At 37.3% G+C, this 20,942-nt stretch overlaps 1 protein-coding gene across 2 annotated transcripts in view; it reads right to left on the reverse strand.

Moving 5' to 3' along the window:
- Positions 1 to 20,942, reverse strand: part of RPGRIP1L (RPGRIP1 like) — a 136,854-nt gene that overhangs the window by 60,372 nt on the left and 55,540 nt on the right. For both annotated transcript variants that reach the window (XM_075536595.1, XM_075536594.1), the window contains exons 15-19: positions 14,737 to 15,189; positions 6,195 to 6,346; positions 3,265 to 3,643; positions 724 to 914; positions 508 to 591 (exon numbers count right to left, since the gene is read on the reverse strand). In XM_075536595.1, coding sequence (XP_075392710.1) covers positions 508 to 591; positions 724 to 914; positions 3,265 to 3,643; positions 6,195 to 6,346; positions 14,737 to 15,189 — 1,259 coding nt within the window. The remainder of the gene's footprint in view (positions 1 to 507; positions 592 to 723; positions 915 to 3,264; positions 3,644 to 6,194; positions 6,347 to 14,736; positions 15,190 to 20,942) is intronic.

Below are 20,942 nucleotides of genomic sequence, written 5' to 3' on the forward strand. Positions count from 1 at the left end.
ATTTACAAATTATCAAGAGTCCATGGGGGAGGGGGAATTAGGAGGGAGAGGGAAAATTAGGAGCCGATACCAAGGGCTTAAGTAGAAAGCAAATGTTTTGAGAATAATGAGGGAAACACATGTACAAATGTGCTTCACACAATGGATATATGTATGGATTGTGATAAGAGTTATATGAGCCCCCAATAAAATGATTTTTTAAAAGTTATTTTATGTAACCATTGTTCTATAAATGATGGGTTAGTTATGGGATTCTAATCATATGAATCAATAAGTATATTTAATAAAACAAAAATTGAGAATTTAATGTAAATAGAACATCTAGACAGTGGCTGGGGACAGCCATGGAACCAAGGGAGGATTTATATCAAAGTAGAAAATCACAAAGCTAACATTTTAAAGAGAAACATACTTTATACACTTGTTCATATTTAAATCAGATTGGCGTATATTGTGTAATTTTTATGTTACAGAAAAAACATCAATAATTTGAGGCTTACTACTTACAGGACTCTGACAGGGCAAGATATCCGCAAAAGACACCTTCTTATCTACAGGTGTTAAACGTTGTCTCGGTTTAGGTGTTGGAGCCTACAATAAACCAATATGTCAAACTGAGTGTCATTATTATTTTAAATAATGCTGCCATCAGTTTTCCTGGGGGCTAGATAATGAGGGAGCTATTTTCTAAATTTCATAGGAGACAAAGTCACTGTTACTTACCACAACTAATGTGCTGGCAGAGGATGTTTGAGGAAGTCTTTGAACAACTTCTGGCTCTTCACTGCAAATGATATTTCCTAAGTCTTCAGTTGTTATTGACAGAGTTGGTGGAAGGTAAGCAAATTTCCATTTTAACACAACATTGATGGTGCCTGCAGGGTGTTTTTTATGATCTGTCAACTCAAATATTCCTGCCAAATTATAAAAATAATCTTAATTAATGCCAGAGTGAAATTTTATTGCCATAAGAATTAAAGAGGAACAAAGAGAACTTCCCTTCACTTTTAAAATAATTTTGGCTTGGAGTCATAACCCAAGTGACTCAAATGACTTAGAGAATAAAATAAAGACAAAAGAATCTCCAAAGTTGACTGCATTCACAAGGCCGCAAAAGTACGAGATGAGAAAATTAATTTATAAATACTTTAACTCACCAAAATTAAAATCAAAGATCATTCAGAATTCTTAGCTTCCCTTTAAGACATTATCTAGGCTATAGTTCAAGTACCAGCCTTTATTTTGACTTGAATGGAGCTTGTCTTTAAAGAAAAATAAATTAAAACATCAAAATTTCATATAGCTGGAAGTCTTTGTATTTCTGTATAATTCTATTACGGTAAATATATTTTACTGGGATTAGCAAATTATTCCAAACTAATAGTGTATGGCAAAAAATTTCCATAAAGTAAACAAACTACCACAAACAACCAGCAGTAACAAAACAGCTACCTAGCTACAGCGATAATACTGAATCACAAATTGTACACAATGTACTAGATTTTAAAATATGAACAATCTATAGATTAAAAAAAACACCCTATATGTCAAGCATATCTTTTACTTGGTACTCAAGTGCTTGTTACTTCTTTGAATTGCCATTGAAAAGAAAACACAATTCCATACTTTTAGCAGAACAAAAGGGTATAGTTGGAGTACAGAAAGGTGTTAAGCATCTATAGAAACATAGGAGAACTTTCAAAATGGCTGAGTGAGAACTTTTCCATAAAACACAATTATAAAACACAAATTGCATGTTAAATAATACAAAACAATTATTTAAGTACTCTGAAAACTGATGACAGTATATAATAAGTTGAGAACAAGAAAATCGACTGAACTTCAGGGAGAACAGTGGCAGCTTTTGAGACTCTAGCTCCTCTTCTAGCTCAAGCTCCATGGCGTACTAGTCCTGTTAGGGTAGACAAGCTACGAGGATTGGAATCTGGAAAGAGCACGATCACAGGCAGCTTGAGTTCTCAATAATGGTTGGGGGAAGCAGATTAGAAAATCAAAACCAAAATGACTGTTATTAATTTGACTCTGACGCAGAGAGACCCTCAACAGGATTTTCCAGACTTTAAGTCTTTATGGGAGCAGAGAGCCTCATCTTTGTCCAGTAGAACACCTGGTGTGTTTGAATCAGTGGCCTTGCGGTTTGCAGTCTACCAGCCAATAGCACCACTACAACTCCGTAAAAGATTAGAAGGGCAGTCAACATTTTAACAGGGGATCCAGGAACAAACTCTCTGCAGCGTGCCTTAAGAAGAGTCTCTTCTACTCATAATTGGTGGTCTGAGAGGCTAAGTACATGTCCAATGTTGTGCAAGCTCAGAAGGAATTGAAGAAGACCCTAGTTATCTACTTGTCTATCTGAATGTGAAATCTTATGACAGCAGAAAGTAAATGATAAGGCCCATTGGTAGACTGAACTTTGAAGGTATTCCCTAAGCTACCTACAGGTCTGATGCTCTACAGCCTCAAGAGGGTTAACTATAACCTTTGAATAATCATTTCTGACTGCAAAATTATGCCAACTCAGGCTTAAAATAAAAAAATGAAAATAAACAAAATATCCAAAGTTCAACAACAGAATAATTATGAGACATGCAGAAAACCAAGAAATTGTGACACATACATACACAAAACTAATACAAAAAAATTCTGAGTTCAGACTCACACAATTATCTAGGCGCTGCCATTTTAAGTATGTCTAAAGAACTAAAATAAACCAGGCTTAAAGAATTAAAGAAAAATATGTTGAAAATTCCTTATCAACTAGAGGATAAAATAAAGAGAAACACATTATAAAAAAAGAATGAAATAGTAATTCTGGAGCTGAAAAGTACCATTACTGACATTAAAAAAATCACTAGGAGATTTATTTATATAAAACAATAAATGCAATGCTATATGGTTAGATTTATGGCATATATTATACATACACTAGTATGTATGTGTGTGTGTATATATGTATATATATATATAACAACAATAGTCCAAAGGAGGGGAAGGAATAGACTTACTTGTATTGGAGCAGAATGTCAATATTTTAATAGAATTAATTTAGTATTAATTTTAGAAGATTATAATAAATTAAGGAGAATATTATAATCCCTAGAGCAATTAAAACTTAAGGGTAGCCCAAAGTTAAAAACAATTGTTGCAGGTTAGCAACATTAGATATGAATGAACCATTTCACAACACTGAATATAGTTGAAGGTTGGATCTTCAAGGTCATAGAATCAAGAATATAGGCTTACCTGAGATACACCTGTCGTGTGCCAGAGATATAAGAGGCACATTGACTTTTCCCATGTAAATATTCTCCTGGGTATCACTATCATCAAACACATAAAAATTGAGAGACTCTGATTTAAGGTATCGGTCCAAATCCACACTCATTGGCACTGGGAAGCACATATGATCATCAAATTGTGGATCACAGCTACTGGGAATGATGGCTGTATCATGGTCTGCAAAATCAAAAAACTTGTACACAACATATGGGTGTGGCTGCAGGTGGCTGGCTCGGGACTGCAGGTGGTTGCAACAGCTTATTGTAATATGAAGTTCATTTAAGTTGCCATCTTTAGAATCCGTAGGACTGAGTTGAGCAGCTTTGGGTGCTTGCTGACTTAACTAGAAAACATACATATTTAAATTATTACAATAATAAAATAAAATATAAACAGCAGTGTAAAACCCACAAATGAAATAATTCTGTATAAAAGCTCTACATTTTCACAACATAATAAATTTTTCAGTAACTAAGACTCTTGATTTTTATTCAAACCCAATGCTCTCCAGAACATGTGTGGGCAGACAACCTTGTGCTATTAGCACAGACAGGTAATACTGAGCATTGGAGCATACATTTGGAGATTGGTGCTACCAAATAAAACAAACAAATAAGCAAAAAGTTAACTCTAATTTTTAAAAATGATATTTAAGAGCTAAACAGAAAATTGAAGAGGTAGAGCCAGAGATAAGAATCTTAGTTTTATTAAGACACCGATGATATCCCATTTTTAAGCAAGTCTCCAAATAGTAGAGTGGGGCCCACCTACAGAAATAGTTGTCCCTCATTCTTAACTGCTGGGAAACAGAGAACCGAGGCCAAGGTGAGGTGGTATAAGCAGACCTGGAGTTACAAATGAGATGAGTTCCTAAGTGTGTCTGTAAGTTGAATTTGTAGGTAAGTGCTAGAAAAGGTTTGAAGCCGTTTCAGTGATTTGAAAGTTGCATGTATAGCAAGAGAAAGTGATTATGATGTTCTTTCCTTTCAAGGTGAGGGCAAGGGCAAGATGTTCACCATCCTGGACTTTACTGTGCATCACAGTGCAAGTGCTATAAGAACAAGAGTCCGAGATAAGCCCTGATGCCCTTTTACGACTAGTTTTCCATTCAGGTGGCCAACACACAGTATTTTAGCAATCAGCTGCACTAACGGTTAGACCTACAATAGCTGACATAATCCATAATAAAGAAAACATATGTCTTTTTAGTGTGGGGGAATTTTCTTACTTCAGCCCCTCCTTCACTGCACTTCTGAGTTAGATTGAACCTCTGTGACATTTGACTCTAGACAAGTGTATTGGAGAAGGGAATAGAGAAACTCCTTAGTGGGGACTTCTGGTGGCGTGGAGAAGGGCAAGCAGTAGAAGGAATGAAATGCTTCTTCCAAGGCAGCACTCCACTCAGCTGTACACAGTTGGGGAGCAAGACAAGCTTTCTACTCCTGTGAACAGTTACAGTCAGAAACTCTCTGGGAAATTGTGCCCTGTCCTTTAGGGTCACAACGAGTTAGTTGACATTGACTGAGTTTAGTTTGGCATAGAAAGTTGAGTGGGATGATTTATAAAGTAGCCCTTCTCCTTCCCCCTTAAAGTTAACTATAAAAGATGAGATTCCACCAACAGATTACTCTGGGAGTCTGAAAACTTTTAAATGACAAAACTAAATAACCTGGTCTCCTTATTTCAAATGCACATTTCCCAGAAGTGTCTTCTGAAGAGTTCTAATACTGAAAAGGAAAATGATGCTATTATTCCTTAAATTTTTGAATCACTGCTATATAAGGGTAAGTAAAAAAAGTATTGTTACTAGGGTCACAGTTCATATATGCACAACTTCATTCCAAAACACATGTTTCTATGATCAGTAAATGGCTGCAGACAAGATCTCTGTTGGTAGCAAATATTGTTATAAAAGTCACTCGGTATGTGTATTGCGATGCCTTTTTTCTCTTACCAATTCATTTTTGAGTGTCTCAGGTAGCACCAACACGCTTTAGTGGTAATGGAACACTTTTGTACTGGATTGTGATGGTGGTTACAAAAATTTATACATTTGATATCACAGTACAAAAACACACAGAATGTATGTAAAAATGGTGGAAACTGAATAAGGTATACAGTCCAGTTATAAGCATTGTACAATGTCAATTTTCTGGTTTGATACCAACTATAGTTATGTAAGTAATGACAAATGAAAGAAAGGTACCAGGGAACTTCTCAGTACTATTTTTGGGACATTTTGTTAATCTATAATTATTTCAAAAGAAAAAGTTAAAAAAGTACATTAAAAAATCCATATGGTAGCTATTGAAGAAAATGAGTTTAATTTAAAGCATGAAATATAAAATATCTGTCATTAAATGTCTTAAATTCAGAAAAGGTAAGTGGATTCAGTCTCCAGTGAATCCTCTCTGTGAAGAGCCTGGCTCTCATGCAGAGTGCACTGGAGAGTGGATTCTGAGAGACGTAGTTTGGTTAAGATTTAACACCTTATCATTTGATCTCTCTTTTGATCCATTTTAAAGTTGTCCTAGTTTCTACAATTTTCTTTTTGAGATTTTTTTTCTATTTATTTTGTTATTGTTGTTAGGGCATTTTTTGTTTGTCTTTTGTTATATGTTTTCACAAATTCAGGATGGGTGAACCCACAGAGACAGTAACTGGATTAATGATTTTGGGGGGCTATGGTAAGGGAGTTTGGGAGTGGAGAGACAGGGAGCTAAGAAGAAAGAATACAAGAAAAGAAGAAAATGTTCTAAAATGGATTGTGGTAATGATTATACAACTCTTCTTGATATGACTGAACTACTGAATTTTATGATGTGTGGATTACATACCCCAAAATACCGTTTTAAAAGGAAAAAAACAAAGGTCCTAAATTCAAACTAGCTTACCCATTGTATTTTCTCTGGTCCCTTAAGATTTGATGTTATATATCCCAAAGCTTTGGCTCGTTCTCGATAAAGTCGAATCGCTTGGTCCATGGGAACTCTTAATCTGAACCAGTATTCCACTGTGCCAAATCCTGGGATGTCTCTTTTAGTTCCTACAAATCAGTACATAACTCAGTGTTAAAATTAAAATATATACCATTAAAAATACATCAAAGATATTTAGTTTTAAAACTCAAACTTCATATTGAGTAAAATATAGGACTTGCACAAATGAGGTGTGATTGATAGATAACCGACATGAAGAAAATAAGATCACTTCTGTTAGGTCTAAATTTCATCCTGTGTTTAAAGATTACTATATTCAATATGTGAAACTATGCATGAGACAGTCCAATTTATACTTGCAGCCTTCTGGAACAGGGAAATGCTAACCATGTTGTGAAACACTGCACAGATTCTTTTGATGCTGTAGGACTTTTTCTTCTTTTTCTGACCAACTTATAAATATGACATTCCATATTCTAATTCTACTTTCAACAAATGTTTCGGACTTTCCTACATCTCTACTGTACCACAAGTAGGAAAAAATACTACATCTATGCCAAATATCCAATGAATGCAATTTACCTGTGTACACTATTTGTCCTACACACAAGTCTTTGGTCACATTCTCGTCTCATTTCCTATGCGTTCTTATCTAGTTTAAGCTTGAAATATATCCCTGCGCTCAATGACTTCTACTTACATAGCTCCCTCCTTGACATTTAGACTTGTATATCCAATTGCTTATCTTGGTTGCTATTTGAAAGGTTGATATTTCAAACTGACCCTGTGGCTTCATGTTAGATCTGCACCCGTAAAAATTACAGCCATGAAAAACTCTGTCATGTGGGCTTCACACACACACACACACACACACACACACACACACACACACACACACACACACATTCCAAAACTGCTATCTCTATTTGGATGTCTGATAGGCCAATTTTATTTTATTTAAAAAATCATTTTATTAGGGGCTCATACAACTCTTATCACAATCCATACATACATCAATTGTGTAAAGCACATTTGTACATTGGTTACCCTCATCATTCTAAAAATATTTCACTCCATGTAAACCCCTGGCATCAGCTCATTTTTCCTCCTCCCTCCCCACACCCGCTTCCTCATGAACCCTTGATAATTTATAAATTATTATGTCATATCACACACTGTCCAAGGTCTCCCTTCACCCACTTTTCTGTTGTCTGTACCCCAGGGAGGAGGTTATATGTTAGATCTCTGTAATGGGTTTCCCCTTTCTACCACACCTTTCTTCCACCCTCCCAGTATTACCACTCTCACTACTGGCCCTGAAGGAATCATCTGTCCTAGATTCCCTGTTTCCAGTTCCTATCTGTACCAGTATACATCCTCTGATCTAGCCAGATTTGTAAGGTAGAATTGGGATCATGAGAGTGGAGGGTGGTGGTGGTGGGAAGCACTTAAGAATTAGAGGCAAGTTGTAGGTTTCATCATTGCTACACTGCACCCTGACTGGCTTGTCTCCTCCCCACAACCCTTCTATAAGGGGATGTACAGTTGCGTACACATGGGCTTTGGGTCCCTACTCCATACTCCCCCTCATTCACTATGATATGATTTTTGCTCTTTGATGCTTGATACCTCATCCCTTCGACACCTTGTGATCACACAGGCTGGTGTGCTTCTTCCATTTGGGCTTTGTTGCTTGTCAGCTAGATGGCTGCTTGTTTACCTTCAAGCCTTTAAGACCCTAGACGCTATATCTTTTTATAGCCAAGCACCATCAACTTTCTTCACCACATTTGCTTATGCACCCACTTTTTCTTCAGCGATTATGTTGGGAAGGTGAGCATTATGGAATGCCAGTTTAATAGAACCAAATATTCTTGAATTGAGAGAGTACTTGAGTGGAGGCCCAATGTCCATCTGCTACCTTAATACTATCCTATAAATATGTGCACATAAATCTATTTCCCCATCCTCATATATATTTGCATATGCACATGCCTATATTTAGATCTCTAATAAATGCCCTTTGCCTACTAGCTCTTTCCTCTATTTCCTTTGACTTTCCTCTTGTCCTACTATCATGTTCAGCCTTCATTTGGGTTTCAGTAATTCTTCTTGGTTACATTACCCTTGTCACGCCCTACCAGGCCTCCTACACCCTTCTCACCACTGATTTGGGTCACTTGTTGTTCCCTTGTCCCTGGGTTTGTTAACACCACTTCCTTTTCCCCCACCTCCCCCCTCTCCCATGTCCCCCTGGAACTGTCGGTCCTGTTGTTTTCTCCTCCAGATTGTTCATCCAGCCTATCTTATTTAGACAGACCTGCAGAGATAGTAACATGTACAAAAACAAGACAGAGCAAAACCAAGTAACAAAGGAAAACAAAATAACAACAACAAAAAATCAATAAAAAACAAAAACAACACAACAACAACAACAAAAAGCTTGTAGTTGGTTCAAGGCCTGTTTGTTGGCCTTTAGGAGTGTTTTCCGGTTGAGTCTGATGGGGTGCCAAACCCTGGCCCCAAAGTCAGAGCAGCCAATTTTATCTGAAGAGAATTATTGATGTTCATCTTCATATTTGTTCCTTTTCAATGACCATCTCCCTAGACACTTAAGCCAGAAATGGTCTCATTTCTCTTTTTATCTAACATTCAATTGATGAGCAAGTCTTATAAAAGAGTTCATAAAGTATGCTCTGAATATGACCAATCCTCGTTCCTTCTTTCATTACTATTTCTTCATCCACACTAACCCCATCTTCCCACAGGTGAATGCAACAATCTTCTTTCCCCTCTTGCCTTCTAGAGGCTATTCTTTCCAGAGACCCCAGACGGATTTTTCAAAACATGGTATGTAATCATATCACTTATTCACTCAAATACCTCTACTAACTTGCATCATTCTGGGGAAAAAAATCCAAACTTTTTACCATTACCTATTACTTATAAGGAACTGTAGTAAGAACCAGTACAAGTCTTTTTACATCACTAGACTTATCATTTCTCTAACCTTTAGCCTCTTGTCTTAATTTTACACACACACAAACACGTACATACATACACGCATGTCTAGAAGGCAAGGTACACAAGGGCAGGGCCTTTGCCTAATTTATTTGCAACTTACGCATGAAAACCTCTAAAAACAACCTGTTTAGTATATAAAAATTAATGTTTAATCAAACAGAGGTACCCATTTATAAAATACCTATTTTCAGTTTTAAGGTTTTTTTCAAATAGCAATTGTGATACCAAAGGCATCAGAAAGTTTTTTAAAAAGATACATTTCATCAAATTAAAACCTATTTGTGTCCATCAGCAGGTATTGAAGTCAGAAAGTACAAAGACAAACTATAGAATGGGAGAAAATATTTGGGGGCCATATGTCTGATGGTCTAGATTATAAAAAATATTTTCTCAAAGAGATAATTCAAATTTTTCAAAAGGCAAAGAACACGAATGGACATTTCTAAAAAGATATATTAATGAATAATAATCACATGAAAGATGCTGAGTATCATTAAACCCAACTCACTGCCATAGAGCCAAATCTGACTCATAGGAACTCAGAGGACAGAACAGAACTGCTCCCTAGGCTTTCCAACATGGTTGATACTGATGGAGTGGACAGCTTCATCTTTCTCCCGAAGAGCGATTTGGTGAGTTTGAACCACTGATCTTTGAGTACCAGCAGTACTACTAGGGCTCCTCACTGTCTTCAGCCATTGGGAAAATAAAAATCGAAACAATAAGATACCATTTCATCCACAGTAGGAGGGCTATTATCAGAAAAATCAAATGTAAGGGTTAGCAAGGATGTGGAGAAAGTGGAGTATTCTTCCATTGTTGGCTGCTGTTGATGTCAGGGTTTGTTGAGATGGCCCTGCCTCATAGTGAATTCCTCTTGTTGAGAGTCGTCCTCTTTCTCTATGACCTCTACTTTTCTCACCATGGTGCTCTCTGCATGGACTAGTCCTTCCTGATTATATGTCGAAAGTTCGTGAGACAGTCTTGCCATTCTCACTTATGAAGAGCATTCTGCCTGTCCTTCTTCCAAGACAGACTTGTTCCCTTTTCAAGCAGTCCACGGGCACATTCTTTGCACTGTAATTGAAATGCATCAATTCTTCTTTGGTTTTTATTACTCATTTTTTCAGTTTTCATATTCATGATGTGATTGAAAATCTCATGTCTAAGGTCAGGCACCCTTTAGGCCTCAAAGACATCTTTGCTTTTTAACACATTAAAGAGGTCTTTTGCAGCAGTCTTACCAATGCATTTGCCACAAAGTTGCTTATGGGTCCAGTTGTAATAATGATTTTTGTTTTCTTCATGTAAAGGTATAATCCTTTTCAAAGGCAGTATGTAGTCTTTGATCTTCATCAGTAAGGCCTTCAAGTTTTATTTAGTTTCAGCAAGCAAAGTTGTCATCACCTGAATATCACTGGTTGGTACACACTCTTTCTTATTCCACTTTTGATGTCAAATTCTCAAAGTACAACAGCTGTTGGATTATTTGCTCAGTATGCAAATTGGATATGTATGCTACAAGAATAGAATTCTGACACACGCCTTTTCTGATTTTATACGATGCAGTATCAACCTGTTTGTTCAAATGACTTGGTCCATGTATAAATTCTGCATGGCCATAATTCAGTGTTCTGAAATTCCCATTCTTCACCATGTTATCCATAATTTTGCCGATTCCCACAATGAATGCCTTTACATAGTAAATAAAGCACAGGTAAATGTCATTTTGGTATTCTGTTTTTAGCCATGATGTACCTGATGTCAGCAATGATATTCCTCACTCCACCGTCTATTCTGAATCTGGTTTGAAGTTCTTAGAGTTCTTTGTCGATGTACTGCTTCTACTGTTTTAAAATTATCTTCGGCAAAGCTTTACTTGCATTCTGATATTGTTGGATAACATCTTCATGCTGTTGTGTCACCTGTCTTTGAGCTAGGCACAAATATGGATCCCTTCAAGTGTTGTGGCTAAAGTAGCTCTTCAAATTTCTTGGCAAAAAATCAATGTTTGCAGTGTTGTAGCTTTTTGTTGAAACATCTCAGTTGGTGTTCTGTCAGTTTCTGTAGCCATGTTGTTTTTCTAAAAAATAATTTTATTGGGGGCTCGTACAGCTCTTATCACAATCCATACATAGATTCATCCTGTCAAGTATTTCTTTGCATTTGTTGCCATCATCATTTTCAAAGCATTTTCTTTCTACTTGAGCCCTTGGTATCGGCTCCTCATCCCCCCTTCCCTCAATGAACCCTTGATACTTTATAAATTATTTTTTTCATGTCCACTCACTTTCTGTTGTCCGTCACACTTGGAGGTGGGTGTATGTAGGGCATTGTGATCAGTTCCCCCTCTCTCCTACCACCTTTCCCTTCCCCTCCTGGTATCATTACTCTCATTATTAGTCCTGAGGGGTTTATCTGTTCCGGATTCCCTGTGTTTGTAGCTCTTATCTTTACCCATGGATATGCTCTGGTTTGGCCAGATTTGAAAGGTAGAATTGGGGTCCATGATAGTGGATGGGTGGGGGGGAGGAAGTATTAAAGAACTAGAGGAAAGTTGTATGTTTCATTGGTGCTATACTGCATCCTGACTGGCTCATCTCTTTCTTGTGACGCTTCTGTAAGGGGATGTCCAATTGTCTTTAGATAGGCTTTGGGTCTCCACTACACACTGATATGATTTTTTTGTTCTGGGTCTTTGATGGCTGATACCTGATCCCACTGACACCTCATGAATCACAAAGGCTGGTGTGCTTCTTCCATGTGGATTTTGTTGCTTCTCTGCTAGATGGCCGCTTCTTTATCTTCAAGCCTTGAAGACCCTAGACGCTAGATCTTTTGATAACCGGGCACCATCAGCTTTCTTCACCACATTTGCTTATGCACCCATTTTGTCTTCAGCGATTGTGTCAGGAACCTGAGCACTACGCATGCCAGGTTATTAGACCAAAGTGTTCTTGCATTGAGGGACTGCAGCTATGTTTTAGACCAATGCCTTCAGTGAAGCTTGGACTTCTCCCTTCAATACCATTGGTGTCTGATCAAATGCTGCCTCCTATAATGGTTGACCATTGACCAACTCTATTTGGTATGGTTACTCTGAGTATTCTTTCCATTTTCCTATAATACTTCATGAGACTTTCAATATGTTTCTCATACAATCCTTTAATATTGCAACGTGAGGATTCAATTTTTTCTTCAGTTCTTTCAGCTTGAGAAATGCCGAGTGTGCTTTCTCTGTTGGTTTCCCAATTCCAGGTCTTTGCACATTTCATTTTAATATTAAACTATGTGTTCTGGAGCCACCCTTTCGATTCATCTGTTCAGCTAATTTAGTTCATTTCTTTTACTTGCCCATATGGTCTTTTTCACTTCTCCTGTCTTTTTAATGATCTTTTGTTTTCTTCACTTATGATGTTCCTTATGTCATCTTACCACTTGTCTGGTCTGAGGTCATTGGTATTAAATACATAAAATATATTCTTGAGATGGCCCAAAACGCAAGTGGAAAACACTCAAGGTAGTATTTTGGGCTCCTGTGGATTTGTTTTCATTTTCTTCTGCTTCAACTTGTTTGAATTTGCACACAAGCAATTGATGGTTGTTCCTCAATTGGCCCCTTTCTTTGCTCTGACTGATACTAAACTTTTTGTCTTTTTTGCAACAGATGTAGTCGATTTGATTTCAGTGTATTCCACATGGACCGTAACTAGTTGTGTTGTGGGGAAAGAGGTATTTGCAATGAATAGGTTCTTGGCCTTGCAAACGTCTATCATAATATCTGTAGTCATTCCTATTACCAAGAACATATTTTCCAGCTACTGATTCTTCTTATTTATGTCCACCTTTCCCATTCTAATCACCAGTAATTATCAATGAATCTTGATTTCATGTTTGAAAACTTTCAGACTGCATATATTGGTAAACATCTTTAATTTCTTCCTCTGTGGCTTTAGTGGTTGTGTGTATATCTGAAAAAAATATTCATATTAACTGGCCTTATTTTTAGGCAAATGGGTATTATTCTACCACCAACAGTGTTGTACTTCAAGACAGATCTTGAAATGCTTTTTTATGACACTAAATGCAATGCCATCTCTCCTCAAGTCACCATACCGGACATTCACACGTTGTACATTCCATGTTCTGATTATTAACAAACATTTCAAGCTGTTTCTTCTCATTTTGAATCATACCACACCAGAAAATGAAGGTCCTGCAAACTTTACTCCACCAACATCATTACAATGGACTATTTTGAAAAAGCAACTTTTCCCAGTCGTATTCTGAGTGCTTCCAGTGGGACTCCATTTTCAACACCATTCAAACAATGTCCCATTGTTATTCATAAGGTTTCACTGGTCAATTTTTTAGAAGTAGATGTCTCTGGAAGCTCTGCTGGATTCTGCCCGCCATGGGTGGCCCTGTGGGCATTTGAAATACTGGTGGCACAGCTTCCAGCATCACAGCTACCACCATTTGACAAAGTGGAGATGAGTGTCGTCTGTTGTTGCTGGGCTTGTGAAACAGTATGGTCACTGAGGAGAATAGTATGTTGTCCTTCCAAACTTAAACACAGAACTAACATATGATCCATTCATTCCACTACCAAGTATATACCCCAAAGTCTTGAAAGCATGGACTGAAACAGATACTTTTATAGCAGTGTTCACTACAGTATTATTCACAATAGCTACAAAGTGGAAACAACTCTGATCGTGATCAGCAGATGGAATGGATATACAAAACGTGACATATCCATACATTGGAGTACTATTCAGTCGTAAAGATGTTCTGATATGCACTACAGCACAGCTGAACCTCGAACAAATGCGAAGTGAATTAAGGTAGACATAAAATGACAAATATTGTATCATGCCACTTATATGAAATATCTAAATATATTATTGCATAGAGACAGAAGTTTATTAATATTTAGTCACCAGGGAAATGGAACAGTTACTGCTGAAGGGATGCTCAGTTTATTTGCGGTGATGAAAAATTACTGGAAATGGTGGTAGTTGCATAGGATGGTAAGTATAATGGACCATCACTTAATCCTACAGGCAAAAATGGTTAATATGGCAAAATGGGTGTTTTATCACACACACACACACACACACACACACACACACACAAAGTCATTGTACTGACATCATCAATTACAATTCAGATAACCTAATGACCTGTGAGCGACTAAATTATGGAGAGCCTTGGTGACACTGTGGGCTAGCTATCACGTTACAAATGGCAAGGTCCGCGCTTCAATGTGTCTGGCTGCTCTCATAAACATTTAGTCTCAAAACCATAGATAGGGTCTCGGTGACTGGTTATTAACTCAATGGCTGAGTGTTTGGTTTTGTGTCCTTACCCTAAAGGCACTTTTAATTTCAAAGAAAACATTATAATATAGAATACCCTATTAATATATAAATAAAACCAGTAGTTAAAAGATCAAGATCCTTGTACTTACCAATCAAGCTTGCTGTGCAAAATATTCGACCACTTTTTTCTAGAATTTCGTGGAATTTCAATTGACACGCTGCAATGGTTTCATATTCCGTGCTGTAAGCTTGGTGCACCTCAAGAGTGACAGTATTCTTCTGAATATATTGCAAGAATAAGTCATTAACATGGACAAGATACTGAGAAGTAAAGTTGTACTCTGGGTGAAGGCCTTGCACTATAGGGGTTGTCTGTAGTTCAAAATCATAGAAAGCATAGGTGCAGAAAGTGACAGGCTCTTTATCTCCAGATGCCTGGAAAACTTCTGAAGAAAAGGTTATTTTGTTGATATGGATTTCAAATAGGTTTTCACCTCTTTCTAAGTGGATGGTTTCATCAAATTCATCCACAGAGTCATCTGGCATGATTTCTGGTTTAAATTTGTATTGTTTGGTGCCATATGCAATATCCTTTAATTGTGCTGCAAGAGAAGATACAGTTTAGAGATTTTGAAATATTGACACATGAAGATACAAACTGGTGTTTGAAATGTAGTAAGTTGGCATGGGTTCTTTTTGTGAATCCTCATAATCTTAAACTCTCCAACTACATACGACTTTTCTGTTCATAATATTGCACGACACAGGAATCTATTATTCATTTTGACATCACTTACTTAACCATTATGTTGTAATAAGAAAGGAACCTCTGATTGAGTAGCTGAGTTCAAGCAAATACCTGGATATTTACCTACTCCTTAGTCCCTGCAGTTTCCATTCCCTCTTCTCCTATCGAGTGAAAGTCTTCACACTGTCTACTACCCTTCTGCACATAAGAGATATACTGTTCTACTTCTGGAGGTGATAGTTATGTTTACTATCTGGGCTGTGGCGATGGTTTCACATATACCCAAACTGATGAAATTGTAGTTTAAACATGGACAGTTAAAGAATTTTAACTATATTGCGATAAAATTATTTTTTATTAGTTGGGATTTAATACTAAAATATAATTCATATTTCAATCACTGCAAATAGAATTTTACAATTGCTACCACAATCGGTTTCCAAAACATTCTTTTCTATATGGATGCCTCGATGTCATCTCCCTTTTTGCCCCTCACCCTTATGGGCCCCCCTCTCCTCAAACCCCTTACTCTACTTGGTGTTCCTAGAGGTTAATCAATCTTGGGTCTATAAAACTTGTTAATTAAAGAAATATCCCTTTATTTTTTCCCTTTTATTGGGGATCCTTACATCTCTTATCACAATCCATACATCCATCAAGTGGGTCAAGCACATTTGCACATATGCCTCCATCATCATTTTCAAAGCATTCTCTTCTCACTTGACCCCCAGATATCAGGTCCCCATTTCTTTCCCCTCCCTCCCCTGAAATATATCCCTTTCTAGATAAAATCTCCCCTTTATTTCATACCCAAATTTCTAGAAAGAGTATACTTGTTAAATCCAGTTCTTCATCTAACAGACACGTTTTGATCTCCTGCAAACCGCATCTGCCTTTCTTTTTATGTGAAAATAATCCAGAGAAGGTTTGTAATAACATTTAGATGCAAGAGCCAAGGGATTGTGGCTAACACATCACTTGATTTCTTTGCTTCATTTTCCCGTTTGAAGACTTCTGCTCTACTCTGCATCTGTGGCCCTCCCTTCTCATTTTCCTCCTACCCCTTTTTTCGTTCTTTCATAGTTTAGTTTTCTGTGCTAATTTGCTGCACTGTTTTTGATCTTCTTAGCCTACAGATTCATATGGGTGATCTCATCCACTTTTATGGTTTCTGCTACTATCAATACGTTGAAGACTTCACTATTGCTATTTTTAATTCATATATCTTTCTCAACCCCAAACCCTGTCTAATGGCTTACAGAACAAATTTACCTAAAGATCCCCAAAAGGAAGCCATATTCAGCGTGTCTAGAGTAGACAGTATTATCTTGTCTTCTAGCTATTCCTGAACTCTGAGGCTCAAGTGATCCACTCATCTATTGCCAAGTACCCTAGTCTTCTTTTGCTTTCACTCTCATTTCTATAAACTTTTTAACTCTATTTCCTAAGTCTTCATCAAATTTGTCCGTTTTCTCCATCTCCTCTATTGTTTATTACTCCCAGTGTTTATTTTTTAGAACCCAATTGACTCCCCACCCTTTTATCTTACCCATTCTTCTCAATGCCCAGCAGAATGATCTCTAAAGTGCAATTCTCAGTTTATCACTGCATACCATAAGAGTCCTTTAGCCCTTTAGTTGGTCACTAGGCTTCTAAGTTTCATAGTTTTCAAGGTGGTCCACTGGGCCTTCATGATTTGATCATTAGCTTTCATGAATTGGTTAAATCCAGCTGTATTTCTAGGCTCTGTTACCTATTACTCCTCAGTTCCAATGCAGGGACAGGTCTAGGGCAGTTTCTCAGGGGTACCACAGTGTTCAATGTCCAACTTTCATATGCATAAGAGGCAAAGGAAAATTCCACGGCTTGGATGAGGACCGTAATCTTCAAAGTAACATCCCTACTTTTCAATACTGTGAAGAGGTCTATTGCTTCAGATTTTCCTAATGCAATGAATCTATTGATCTCTTAGCCTTCTGCTTCCATGAGTATTGATAGTAGATTTAAACATGACAAAATCACTCACAACTTCAATCTTTTCTCCATTTATCATGATGTTGCCTACATGTCTAGTTGTGAGGATTCTGGTCTTCTTTACATTGAGTCATAATCCATATTGAAGGCGGCAATCCTTGATCTTCATCAGCAAGTGCTTCAAGTCCTCCTTACTTCCAACAAGCAAGATTGTGTCATTTGCATATCTCAGGTTGTTAATAAGGCTTCCTCCAATCCTGAAGCTATATTTTTCTTCATACAACCTACCTTCTGTGATCGTCTGCTCAACATATAGACTGAACAAGTATGGTGGAAGGATACAAACGGGACACACATCTTTCCTGACTTTAAACCATGCAGTATTTTTTTGTTCTGTTTGTACAACTGCCTCTTGATTCATGTATAATTTCTACATGAGCTCAATGAAGTGTTCTGGAATTCCCATGCTTCTCAGAGATACCCATAGTTTGTTAATACTCATTTGCCTTTCCAGAGTCAATAAAACACAATTAAACATCTTTCTTATAGTCTCTGCTTTGAGCCAAGATCTGTGTGACATCAGCAATGATATCCACACTCTCTTCTGAATTCAGCCTGAACCTCTGTCAGTTCCCTGTCAATGTATTGCTGCAATCAGTTTGATTTTACTTGCATTCACCATTAACAATATTGCTCTGTAGTTTGAGCATTCTGTTGGGGCACTTTTCTTTAGAATGGGCACAAATATGGATCTCTTCCAGTCAGTCGGTCAAGTGTCTTCTAAGTTTTCTGGCATAGATGAGTGAGTGCTTCCAGTGTTGAAACATTTCTACTGCTATCCCATCAATTGCTGGAGCCTTGCTTTTGGCTGATGCTTTTAGTGAATTGGTTCTTGCTCATGTGACACCTCCTGAAATGGTAGAATGTTGGCCAGTTCTGTTTGGTACAGTGACTGTATTCTTTCCATCTCCTCAATGTTTCCAACATCATTCACTGTTCTGCCCATTGAATCTGAGGATTGCAACTAGAGGCTGGAACTTTTTCTTGAGGTCTTTCCATTCCAGATATGCTGAGCACATTCTTCCCTTTTGGCTTTCTAATTCTAGGTTTTTCCACATTTCATCATTATATTGGGTTTTGTCTTCTAGAGCTGCCCTTTGAAACACTTTATTTAAGTAGAGATAGGCATGCTCACTGTTTCTTTGATAACTTTTGCATTTCCTTAGCTTTACTCTTCATAGTAAGTGTGGGCATCTTTTCACATTCACATCATGGTGTGGTTTCTCAGTGTTGTTCTTTTTCTTTGTACATTTTATTGGGAGCTCTTACAGCTATTACAACAATCCATAGTTCAATTAGATCAAGCATAATTGGACAATTGTTGCCACCATCCGTTTCAGCACATTTTCTTCTTCTTGAACTCTGTGATATCAGCTGCCCTTTGTTCCCTCCCTCCCCCACCTATCCCCACCTCCCCGTGGGGACTCATTATTATATTATATTATTTATTCTATTTATTTATTTTTGCCATATCTTACACTATCCAATGTATCCATTCATTTAGCAATCTGTTATTCATTCCCCTCAGCTTTGTTCTTCTTTGCATACTCTACTCAGTGCCTAGCACTTGGTTTAGGACACAGTAAGATCCTGATCATATTTGTGGAATGGATCACTTAATTTAAGGGTTAGATAAAATATATTAGTAAAGAAGTAGTAAGACTTGAAAGGAATGAAAACCTCAAACGATATAACTCCCTTTTTACTCAAGAAAATTCCATTTACCAACTTTTTATTTTGAATGAAAAGACAGACTACTCCTTGATTTTTGGAAAACCCTCTTCAGCCAGGTGGTTCTTGAAATGTGTGGCCTGGGTTTTCCTGCAGATCCTAAAAGGCCTTTTGGAAGTCTGAGGTCAGAATCATTTTTGTAATAACACTAAGATATAAATTGACCTTTTTATTCTCTCACAAATGTATAATAGAGTTTTCCACAGACTACTTGATGTGTGATATCACAATAGATTGAATGAAGCAGATATAAAAATTTAGGTGTCCTCTATGAAACCATACATGCAAAATATTTGCAAAATTATAAAACAATGTTACTCTTCTACTTTTTAAATATAGTTATATTTCATAATTAATCGTACTTATGTTAACTTAGGGTAGCATTATTAATATTATTGTCATAAGAAGTTTATGAAAAAAATTCTGTTTCAATTATGAATACAACAAATATCAAACAGTATAATTAATATAAACATTTATATTATTTATAAATATAAATGCTTCTGGGTACACCAATAACTTTTAAGCGTAAAAAACTGGTGGTACAGGTTAACTGAATCAAATATTCAAGTACTTGTCATGGTGGAACTTTCATTGTAGTTAGAGAAAACAGGTTAATGTCCAATAGTTGAAAAGCACTTCTACAGCCCCCAAATAATGCATACTGAATACTTGAGAGGACAAACTGTGTTAAGTATATTTTTCAAACTATAGCTTTGAACATATATCTCGACTGCTATTTTAAGTCCCGCGGATAGAAGGGATACAAACTTCCGATGCATGTTATACAAAGTTGCCCTTACTTTGAAAGAGTGAACAAATCCCTAAGGGAAACAAAATCTCCATCACAATTCTGTCTACCAGGTCCACATATCGCTTTCAAGTCATGGAAAAGGTTTTGAGCTTTTGCTTGCACTAACCAAACCCTTCAAAGCTATTCTGACCCATAGCAACCCTATAGGACATAATAAAACTTCCCCTTTGGGTTTCCAAGGCTGCAGATTTTTTAAAATCATTTTATTGGGGACTCGTATACTCCTATCAGAATCCATCCATCCATCCGTTGTATCAAGCACATTTTGTGAATCTTTACAGGAGCAAAAAGTCTCATTTTCTTCTCCTGCAGGGCTGCTGCTGGGCTCAAACTACTGACTGTGTGGTTAGCAGCCCGACATGTTATCCATTACGCTCTCAGGCCTCCTTTTTTTGTGCTAAACCTCAGATTCACAAACTTGGCTAAGCAAAGGTGTTTCCTGGGAATCTGCTGAAAATACAGATCCTTGGGATCCTTCCCCTAGAGATTCTGATTCACTGCACGGCAGATGGAGCCCTGGGACCTGTAGTTGCAGCATACCCCCAGGTGATTACAATGATAATCAAGCTTGGGAACCTAGGCACTAAAGTAAGGCTACACAAGAACTGCAGGTACCTGTTTTTTACCTTACTGACAAATTTGAGTTAGAGACACATTTAAGAATAGATCTTGTTTATAAACCAAAGACTATACAGCCAAGAAAATGCAACCCATGATTGTTAGGGCTAGGGCCCAGTGTGCTAGACTTTAGATAAGACTTCCCCAGGAGATTTTTAAGGTTGCTAATATCTGAAATTCACTGTAAGGGCATTTCAAGTAGAAGAATGGTTAGAAGTAATCAGACCCAGCCTCATAGGACTGGTAATATTGAGTAAGATTTCAAAGCAGAAAAGGGGATAGCATGGTAGTAAGGGGTGAAAGGAGGCTCAGGTGGGGGAAATAGAATGAACAAAGGCTTGGTGATAGGGCTGAGCACCATGAATCTTACAAAGAGTAACTAGACTAGTTTGGCTGAGGTGCATAGATTG

Source organism: Tenrec ecaudatus, chromosome 18 (genome assembly GCF_050624435.1).
Source record: "Tenrec ecaudatus isolate mTenEca1 chromosome 18, mTenEca1.hap1, whole genome shotgun sequence".
Classification (NCBI taxonomy): Eukaryota; Metazoa; Chordata; class Mammalia; order Afrosoricida; family Tenrecidae; genus Tenrec; species Tenrec ecaudatus.